An 11,339-nucleotide genomic window follows, 5' to 3' on the forward strand; every position below is an offset into this window, starting at 1 on the left:
AACTTAACTTATTTGTCTAATCTTTAAATCTTTAATTAACCGTATTAATCTTGTTTTGGAAAGTCAACTCAATATAGGTATAAATTGTTGTTGTAATGTATGAGATATTTATACCGAAATGATGTCGTTTTGCAAGGACGACCTAATTTTGATTTCATATAATGCATGTTTTTATTTAATTTATTTATACATAAATATTAATAAAGTATTTATGATAATCAATTATATTTTATTTTTATTAGAATTGGTAGAGTGAATTGGTTAGACTAACAGAGAACGTTCACATTAATATATTTGTTTCATCTTTTATATATAAATAAGTATGTATAAATTTTAAAAATTAAACAAAAAATCATTTTTTTTCAACTTTGCAATTCTAAATATAGAAGTAAGTATGTAACATAAGTGTAACGATAAAAGAAAAATAAATAATATAGTTTTTAAATTATATAAGTAAATAAAAAAATACAATTATAAAAAATTAAAATAAATAAAATTTACATAATTTTAAATATTTAATATCAATAAATTAATAACACAAATATTTATGTGTAAATAATTTTACACAATAATAAAATATCATAAAAAAAGTGATGCATAAGAAATACAAACAATATAAACTTAACTGTCCCATCAAAGACTGATAAGCAAAGTTGTGCTGGAATACATTGTGGTTCCAGATTTTTATGGCTGAAAATTGTAAAAAAAAAAATTATTATTCAAAAAATAGGATTAAAGAGATCCGAGCAAAATAGAAAAAAGTGATGAAGTAGACATTTGAGCTGGCATATATTAATTCTGTCATCTATATCCTATGTCGACAGAAACAACCACAAGTACATTATTGGACACCCTCTTTTTCTGTCACATTGTCAATTAATAATATCAACAATTTTTCTAAAAAACTTCAATTAAAATTTTGATTTTTTTTTAAGTAGAATAACTAAATCCGGAAAAGAAAAACATAGGAAGAGAAAATAATCAAAATTTCAATTTTGACAAACATATTGCATTTAGTAATTCCTTGACTTTGTTTGGTGTTAGGTCTCATATATACTATTATTATATATTATTATGGAAGACAATTCTAATCAAGCTTGATAGGACTGAAATTACGGGTAAACTTCCTTTCTAGCATATTTAACACATTTCTCTATTTCTCATCATATATTTATTCATAAGACCTGTTATTTAATTCACACGTTTTGTGATTTTTAGTTTCTTAAAGCAAAATAAAATATAAAAAATATTATTATAATAGCATTTTTAAATTTTGTTCCTAAAATCAAACCTATTACATTTTGCCTATATATATAATAACTATTTTTAATTAATTTATTGTAAGTTGAAAATATAAAATTACAATATATAAAATATTACATTAATTAAAGATAAAATTAAATTATAATATATAAATAATGATAAATCTCATATAACCAGTTTTATTAAATAATTTAAATTTAAACAAAACCGTAATACAATATCACATTCAAAATTGAATTAAACTTGAAAATATTATTTTGTTTTTATCAACAATTATATAGTACAAATTTTGACTTATTAGGACGTCATCAAATTTGTTAGAAACAATAGTTAGGTAGCAACACACAAACACAAACTTTGTTTTCGTTTATTTCACCATGTTTAATTAGAATACAAAAAGTGTGTAGTTCCACCTCCACGGTACCTTAAAAAGTAAGTATATATTAGTTATATAATACAGACCACAACTTTTATATTTATGTTTTATACTAAATGCCGTCATGTTATTTTCTGTCCCGATGTAGCATGTTTTCCATATGTTGTTAGACACAAAACTAATACACCAAAGATATTCTTTTTTTTTTCTTTTCTTTTTCAGAAATCCTACATATTTTTTCTACTGTATGGTTGGGGTGCACCAATTTCAAGTCAGTACACAGTTTTTTCCACATACCAAGCGGTATCCAAATTTTCAATACAAAAATTAAATGACCTGTTTATGACAAAAATAAAAAATCTTGTCTTGTATATAAGATAGGACCACATGTATAGGTTAAATATGATTTCAGTTTTTAAATTTGATACAAAATTAAAATTTATATATTTTGCCTCTTGAACTTTAAAAATAAGATGAAGATATAATTCTCTTAATCAACGATGTAAAGTTTATTTATTATCAAAAAAGATTTCAATGGTATAAAAGTCATTTTGAAATCATTCAAATGACACTTTGAAACTATTGTATTAAAATTCAACACAATTAAATTATAAGGATTATATTAATGAATGATAACGAAGAATCATACAGATTGTGTTTATTTTAGGAATGTCAAAAAAATCCGTATTCATGGACATTCATGGAGAATGAATATTATAAATGAATACTCGCGAATAACGGGTATGAGTATTTTTAATACATGCATATTAATGGAGTGAGTACGAGTATCATAGTATCCGTACCCATAAATACTCGTACTCGCTATACTCTAATTTAAATTAAAAAAATAAAAGATATGATTAAAATATTAATATATTGATTTTGAATGAGTTATTTTTTTATCAATTAGTTTTAAAAAAATTAATTTCTTTTTAAACAGTCATTCAACACTATTTAAATGAGTTATTTGAACTTTGTTTAAAATTTATGAATGTTATGTATTATATTTTATTTGAATTTACAATTAAAATATGTTGTTAAATATTTTTTTTTATTTTTTTTTGTAAATATTTGTTGGTACTCATGCATATCTGTGGATATAAAAAAATTATGCAAGTACCCGCATAACGGATACCTGACTGATATGGATACGATTACAGCGGGACAAATTATCTAGCGGGTAGGATAAATGTAATCCACAACGAAACATGTAATCCATTACTTGTTTTTTTACTTGTTAGATTCCCGTGAAAATATATTTAAAAATCAATAAATATTTTATAGATATTTAAAAAAGATAATTTATAAATTTTAAAATTAAATATAAGTTAAAATTAAATAAATATATAAAATACAAATTAAATTAAATTTAACTTAACAAAATATAAATTAAATTTTAATTATATATATATATATATATATATATATTTATAAATATAATTAGTATGATACTTACACTTATTTATAAATAGAATCATTTATTATCCATAGATATTCTTTTAAATGATCTATTTACTATGAGAATATAAATATTTGTTATAACTATTTAATTTTAAAGTTTGAATGTATGAAAATTTTGAAAGAGAAATATAAAAATTTATGTGTATGGACATGAGAGTGAGGTAAAGGCAGCAGAGCAGGCACAACAGAGACAACTCAATTTCATCACGGCGCCGAAATAATGTATATCATATGCCATCTTATGCTCTCTTATCTGTATATATACCCTTCTCTTACTTCCTCTCAACCACACTACACCATAAGCTAAGACCAAAAACACACACTCATACGCACTTCTCACAATTCTCTCCAATCCCTCTTAGTTTTTGTGCTTTCCTACTCTCTCAAAACATGTTGAGTTGCCAAGCATGGCCAGAACCAGTGGTTCGAGTCCAAGCCTTAGCAGAAAGTGGCCTCAGCTCTATCCCCTCACGCTACATTAAGCCACTCTCCCAGAGACCCTCCACCAACACTCTTCCCTCTGCTCAAACTCATCACCAACATGACCATGACCATGCCAACATCCCCGTCATTGATATGGAGCAACTCTTCTCGAAGAACGAGAGCGTTCGAAAAGAGGGGCTGAAGAAGATGGCAGAGGCTTGCAGCGAGTGGGGTTTCTTTCAGGTGGTGAACCATGGCGTTAGCCATGACTTGATGAAGAGTACCAGAGAACTCTGGCGTGACTTCTTCAACCAGCCTCTTGAGGTGAAGGAGGAGTATGCAAACTCTCCCTCCACTTATGAGGGCTATGGAAGTCGCTTGGGAGTGCAGAAGGGTGCCACCTTAGATTGGAGTGACTACTTCTTTCTTCATTACATGCCTCTCTCCGTCAGAAACCAAGCTAAGTGGCCTGCATTTCCATCGTCCCTCAGGTATATATCAACCGTTACAAGTCCCACATCAGTTAAAAATGAAATCATTACAGATACAATCATATATAAATAAAACATCTTTTCAAAATCTCTTCACGTTAGTTCTCTGTCTGTTTCATTCAAAGTAAAAACAGACTTGTTAACATAAAAGAGTTTTAGTATAAGAACTGAAATGATTTTGACACATGCAAAACTATGGGGTTGTACGAGTCATGTTAAAGATGTACTTATTTTTAGAATATATACTTTTTATGCATGTTTGTCTTCTCTCTCTTGTTCCTTAACATAGATGATGTCTACTTAAAAATAACCCAGGGAGAGCTCATTGCCAAATTATCCCAGACATTATATAGACTTGAATTTATAGGTAGCAAGTGATGTAGGTTGCTTGTTCAAACATCCTAGACTCAAATTAAGAATTAAAGTATGCGGGTACATATATTCCTTGCTACCATGTCTCTTCTTTTCTTTTCTGTTTCCAAGTTATAATGTTGCTATTTGTTTGGTATGATGCGACGCAGTACTTATATTTGCTTAATGTTAGTTGCTAAATGAAGGTGTACCCAACTAATTAAAGTGGTGTTGTTTTCATTGTGTAAGGGTACTTTGTAGGCAGGCATAAATAAAAGTGGGATATGAAATTAATATGAATTTGGACAGAGCCGTGATAGACATGAGTGAATCTCAACTTTATTAATTTTTTTTATCTAGTGGAAATTCAATTTGTGTATAATAATTTGAGGTAAAGCTTTGTTTTTTATGAGGGTAAAGCTGTTTTGACAAGTTCAGCCTTGAGAGTTTCTTCACAGGGTCTAGATACATGATTAACGTATAATTGTTGAACACCTTTTTCAAATGTAAGCACGTAGCACACTTGACCTTTGCATGTAAAACGTGTGGCAAGGCCAGATCTCTGCAGTTTATAAAAGAAGATTGAAAAAAAAAAATGGGATAAATAATAATTGTTGGGAAGCGTGGCACTGTGTGTTTCTGAATGCATCGATTAAAACTCTTATTCGCCACCGTTTCGGTCCAATGGCTCTATCTGAGAAATAACGCCACATTTAAAATATGACCTACCCATTTCAACTTGTGAAATGATTCATTACACTGTCTTTATCTTTGCAATTTTTATACACGCCACATGATTCAAATACACAATATTTGATGACCACAAGTTTAAAGTATGTTACACTGTCAACTAACAATAAAATGTTTTCTTTCTTGTTTTGTTCATGCACTGTGAGTAATATTTTTTGCTACTCTTGGAGCTAACTCACGAGAGGAACATAGTACATATTGTAGACAGGGTTAATTGGGACCCTATTAAGTATGGTAATGGTACATAATGAGAAAACATATATTGTTATTGGTTAAGGGTTTGTGTCTGATATAAATACATGTAGGACCATTTCCTTGGATGTCTTTACATTATTGATGATTCCAGTTGTTGTCAGTTTGTGAGGATGCTGTCTAATTCTGTTTGTGTGGTGCTAGGAAAGTGATTGCTGAATATGGAGAAGGAGTGGTTAAGCTGGGAGGAAGAATACTGCAAATGATATCAATAAACCTTGGTTTCAAAGAGGATTATCTGCTTAATGCATTTGGGGGTGAAAGTGAGATTGGTGCATGCTTAAGGGTGAATTTCTATCCAAAGTGTCCTCAACCTGACCTCACTCTAGGACTCTCCCCTCACTCGGACCCTGGTGGCATGACCATTCTCCTACCTGATGATTTTGTTTCTGGCCTTCAAGTACGCAAAGGAGATGAATGGATCACTGTTAAGCCTGTTCCAAATGCCTTCATCATCAACATCGGTGACCAAATTCAGGTCCTGACCCTCCCTAGACTCTTCAAACCTTTTACCAGTCAAGCTGTTATTTCGTGACCAATTTACCTTTGATTACTTCTTCTTTCACACACTATTCCACTCACATTACACATGTATGTTTGACGAAATAATGTGTTTTTAGGGCATAAATATATTTAACAAAAACTGATAATTACAAATGTTGAATGGCATGTTTAATTTCAGGTGCTGAGCAATGCAATTTACAAGAGTGTAGAACACAGGGTGATTGTGAACTCAAACCAAGATCGTGTGTCCTTGGCCATGTTCTATAACCCGAGGAGTGATCTACCGATTGAACCAGCGAAGGAGCTTGTGACAGAGGAGAGACCAGCCTTGTACTCAGCAATGACGTATGATGAATACAGACTTTACATTAGGCTAAATGGGGCATGTGGGAAGACACAAGTTGAATCACTCACTTCCAAATCCTCATCACAATAAGATATTAGTGTGTTTGCTTTTTCACTTTTCCAACTTAATTTCCCATGTTCAAGACCTTGTTTTTATGAAGTTAATAACTTTTAGCTGTTAAATGTAATCTCTTGTTTTTGTTAAGTTTATCCAAAGATGGTATGAGATGTGATGACTGGTGTTAGATGGGTAGATAGATAAAGATGTGTGATGTTTTAATTTTGGGGTGCAACAGTTGAAAAACTTGAAGAAGAGGTTGAATTGAAAGTGAGAGTGAGGTGTTGTTGCCTTGGTGAATTGGGGAAAGAATTGAATAATGGAAAGTGGTAGTGGAATGGTGAGTAGTATTATGGGTGATAAGAAGGGAAAAAGATAGCACCTTTGATGGGACATTATTTTTCCATCTAATTCATTTAGTTGACACCTTTCCATTTATGCACGTTTCAACTAAGAAACCTTATTATAAACATTAATTAGTTTAGGCACGTTGCAAATACCAATTAATTAATAATAATCACATTTTTAAATAATAGTTGGAGCTATCAACTTTCTAACTCAATATTGCTCTTAGGATCGCAACCGGGTGGCTACGTTACCCGCTACCTAACCTGTTGTTCTAGAGGATTGGTTTTATTTTATTTTATTATTATGTTAGATACGTGTGAAAAAATATTTAATTTTAAATAAAATTATTTAAAAACAAATCTTTATAATATAATTTTAATTAAATTGATTCGAGGAAATATAAATTTGGATGTTGCAACTTTTAGCCGTCCTAATTACCAATTTGGAAACGCGTGACAACTTCTGTGACTTTTATATTTCCAATTGAAACTTATATGATTATGTAAAATGAGTAGGTTTGGCTGTGTCCTATGAAAAACATTTTAAGTGTTTAAGGATCTTAAACTTTCTATATGTTGTCTTTTTTAAAATATTGTTTGTCAAATTGCTTTTTGCGTAATACACGTCTTTTGAGATACAAGATTGCTGGTAAATTACTTTTTGTCACTTGTGATAAGAACAAGTAATTGATTTTAACTTCTCTCCTACGTTTTTTTAGTATAACTCAATAAAAAAAAATCATAAGAACGTCAAAAGTTTTGGATTTTGGATTTATTATTTTAAATCCTAAATTAGCTTTTAAAATATAAAATATAAGAAAATATATTCTATTTTCTGAAAAGCTAAAGTGTAAACTTCTTTTATTAAAATGTGAATTTTGTTAAAATTATATATATATATATATATATATATAAATATTAAAAAGTAACGAGTAAAATCGACATAAAATTAAATTTTATAACAACTTTTCATTGATGACATAAATAATTTGGAAAAAAATTATTAAGTAAATAATTTTTAAATATAAAAATTTAATTATTAAAATATCCAAGTGAGAAGAACATACATGTTGTATGTTACTAATTAAAATAAGGTTCAATTAGTCAGATGATACTTACTTTTATTTGAATGTATCAGTTTGATATCCACTTTTAAGAAGGTGTCAATTAAGTCCCAACTTTTGAAAAGATGTCTCAATTAAGTCATTTTCAGTTAAGAATGATTAACACTGTTAACCATATTGATATTTAAAATAACTTACAAAATTAAGTATTGATATTTATATTAAAATTTAGTGGTAGAAGTCATGAACTAAGTTGACGGCTTTAGTAATTTTTGTTTGAAAGGGACCTGATTAAGACACTTTTTCAAAAATTTGAACTAGATTAATACATTTTTAAAAGCGGATACCAAACTGACACATCTGAATAAAAGTGGGTATCATCTGACTAATTAAACCTTAGAATAATTTTGTGTTGTAAAGTATTATCAGCGTATTGAAGGTAATATGTAATAATACTTAGTTAGATAGAGTGATAAAGGAATTAAAATTTGAAAAAAAATGATGATAAGAATAGATCTAGAGAGAGTTTAATAATTTTTTGGAGTAGATATGAATTGAAAAGGATGTTTGTTATTCATGAGAATGCAGTGGAAGAGAAGAAATAGAATGTTGGTATGTGGTGGTTGATGAGTCAGCGCCATGGAATTGGATAGAAAGCTATAAAAGAGAAGATGTGTCTTAAATTCACTTGTTGAATCAACAAATTGAGTCAAGATGCACTAGTTCATTGTAAGTGATAAAGCTAAAAAAAAAGAAGACTAATTTGACTTTAAATATGTTTAGGTGTGAAATATGTTTACACTAGTATTTTTTTTTGCAAGGGAAAGTATACACAAGAACCACTATTATGATATTATTATGATGAAATAGATAAAAGATTAAGATTTAGAATGTTTTGTGTCGGATGTAAGGTAGTTGAAGAAAGGATCAAAATGATATTTAAATAGTTAACTTCTTAAGTAGAAAGAATTAATACAATATTTGTAAGTTGGATGTTAATGAATTTATGTCATCATGAGAATTTGAATGACTTAAAAGTACTCCATGATTTTTTTTTTTATATAGAAAACATTTAAGATTAGAAAAATCAACAAAAAAATATAATAAAGAAATTGTAAGTTTGGATAAAGAAAAGTAAAATCAATACATTTTCAATCTTTTAATATTTAAATAATTTAAGAACAGTAGTGATTTTAAATATGACACTTCATTATTTTATTAAATAAAAGTCAAATTATAAATATACTTTTTATTATTTGAGTTTTTTATAAAAAAATACAATTTTTTATCTTTTTAAAAAAATTTATGTGTCTTTTCACTAAATCTATTTCATTCTTTATCTGTTTGCATATTAGAGACAACATCAATGATCCTTTATGAAATTTTTAAACATCCAACCAATTGAAATTAAAAATAATACTCGAATTTTTCATGTTTTATGGGATTTTTTTTTGTTGCAAAATTGTTGTTAAATTTTGCAATACCTTTTTTTGACCATTTTTTCTAGGAGTTTTAATTCAGAGAGTTTATTTCTTCGTGGATAATTATTTTTTATAAAATTATAAAATTCACAAGTATTTTCTATAAAATTTGTTGTGAAAAATGTTTTATACAAAATATTATGCATAAAAATTAGTAGTAATTTCTTGCAAATTATTTTTCATAACAAAATTTGTATATATTTCCTACGACAAAAGTTCTAAAACAAAATCAACAAGAAATATGTGTTTTTTTAGTAATGATATTAAGTTCACTTTTTACTCATTTTTTGAAGTTAGTTTAACATTTTGAGTTGCATGTGACATCTGATCAAATGTATGTGACTCAAAATATGTGCTCACATCTCTAATCAGGGTTTTGTTTGTGTAGTTATAGCATCATATGATAATTAGAGCCTTTAGAAGCAACCTTTTAAGTTAGAGTTTTCCTACTCCAAGTGAGGGAAACTAGTAATCTTTAAGTGCATGATTGTCCTTGTTTGTATGAACTAATGAGTGAGTATTGGTTTCAATTGAATGATAAGTTTGATTCTTTGACCTTGGTTGAGATAAACTTATATAGGATGTATCATTTTGGTCAATTTGGATTATCTAAAGCATTAAGAACTTATGAGTATTCTTTTTTTTTTTATTAAGAAACATGTAAGAGTGCCTAGATGGACAATTGGTTGATATGATGGGGTTTTGATTTTATATAGACTCATTAGGCGAGCAAGTCACTCGCTGAATGAGAATTAAAATTCTAAAATCTAGTGAGCTTTAATGGTCTCCCTCGCAAGGTAAGTATGGTGAAATCAACTCCCAATGGTCTTGGTCATTGGAGAAGTGAACCCTCCCTGAAGGAAATTAGATTTTGAAAATTCAAGGTAGGTAGAGACTTGGTCGCTAAGCGAGTTTGAGCTCACTAGGCTTTAATGTCAAAAATCTATTAACACGTTTAGTTTAATGATATTGTAACTAATATGTGAATTGTTTGAATATGGTCATTTCTAAGGAGAGATATCATATTGTATAGTTAGTGTATATACTTTGATATAGGGATTACATGAAGTTATCCTAACTCTAATAAATTTACAGACGCATATAGAGAATAAAATTTAGGTGGTGAGACTTGAAAGAAATTCCTTGTCTACAAGATCAGTATAAAATAATGACACGATCTAGGTGATTGATATGAACTAACTTGTCATGATAAGTTAGGCTATATGGAGCCGAGGGTATTATTTTTCTACAATCCACCGTGGGATCACATGATAGGTGCAAAAATTCATTTTGGTACGACAAATTATGTATATGTATCCAAAACTTGAGTCGAGAGTACATGTCTATTTTGTGAATGCCTAGATTGAGATTGTAGTTATTGCATTGATAAATACTCTAACATATTATGTATCTACAAATCTTACCAGCTTACCCTTTCTTTTAATTAATTGTGATTTTTTCTCCGGCTATGATCACATTATATGCGTGAGGAAAGGAAGGTACAAGTGGTAGTAGCATACAATAGTAATGTTGTACTTAAAAGTGATCGATGAATATATATATATATATATATATATATATATATATATATATATATATATTTTATACAACTTAATATCACTTATGAAATGACTTAATTAGTAGTACTATACATCCAATTGAGTTATTATAGTTAGGTTCTAGTTTCATGTTTATCAAAATACCATACAAACTTTGTCTGATTTATAAAAAACTTAATCTAGTACATTATACTTTTGTTGTCATCCTTAAAAATAACCTAACAATCCTAAATAATATGATATCATTTAGTGAATCATTAAAAAATCTTGATACCACAGTTTCTTTTATCATTTTTCTTATATCTCAATCCAACACATGAGCCTAAAATAACTGTTAGAAATTATTGGCCATTTGTAGAACTTTGTAAGGCGCAAATTTTCGTTTTATTAAGAAGCAAACAAAGTACATTATAGAGTTATTCCAAAACCAGAGTACTATCAACTTCATTCTACCCATCAACTCCAAATACAAACATGATATAATTCTAGCCAACCCCAAACTTTTATTTATTTATTTTTTCCAACACCATATTATACAGATAAACCAAACATTATAGTAAGATCAACATCATGATTCTTTTATTAGGCAAACACATATTATTAACATAGAAAAC

The 11,339-nt window shown here is 28.6% G+C and overlaps 1 protein-coding gene across 1 annotated transcript; it reads left to right on the plus strand.

Annotated features, from left to right (window-relative positions):
• The first annotated feature begins 3,362 nt into the window (after positions 1–3,362).
• LOC114183343 (probable 2-oxoglutarate-dependent dioxygenase At3g111800) lies at positions 3,363–6,521 on the plus strand. Its single transcript, XM_028070341.1, has 3 exons — positions 3,363–4,014; positions 5,512–5,845; positions 6,050–6,521. The coding sequence occupies exons 1-3, from the start codon at positions 3,491–3,493 to the stop codon at positions 6,305–6,307; spliced, it is 1,116 nt and encodes a 371-aa protein (XP_027926142.1). The 5' UTR covers positions 3,363–3,490; the 3' UTR covers positions 6,308–6,521.
• Positions 6,522–11,339: the final 4,818 nt, after the last annotated feature.

This window comes from Vigna unguiculata, chromosome 5 (genome assembly GCF_004118075.2).
Source record: "Vigna unguiculata cultivar IT97K-499-35 chromosome 5, ASM411807v1, whole genome shotgun sequence".
Classification (NCBI taxonomy): Eukaryota; Viridiplantae; Streptophyta; class Magnoliopsida; order Fabales; family Fabaceae; genus Vigna; species Vigna unguiculata.

What these genes read in the sequence shown, in the direction of transcription:
- LOC114183343 (XM_028070341.1), top strand. Translation starts at nt 3,491, where the DNA reads ATGTTGAGTTGCCAAGCATGGCCAGAACCAGTGGTTCGAGTCCAAGCC. An exon ending in GCATTTCCATCGTCCCTCAG is followed by an intron (nt 4,015 to 5,511) that starts GTATATATCAAC and finishes GTGTGGTGCTAG; the next exon opens with GAAAGTGATTGCTGAATATG. An exon ending in ACATCGGTGACCAAATTCAG is followed by an intron (nt 5,846 to 6,049) that starts GTCCTGACCCTC and finishes GTTTAATTTCAG; the next exon opens with GTGCTGAGCAATGCAATTTA.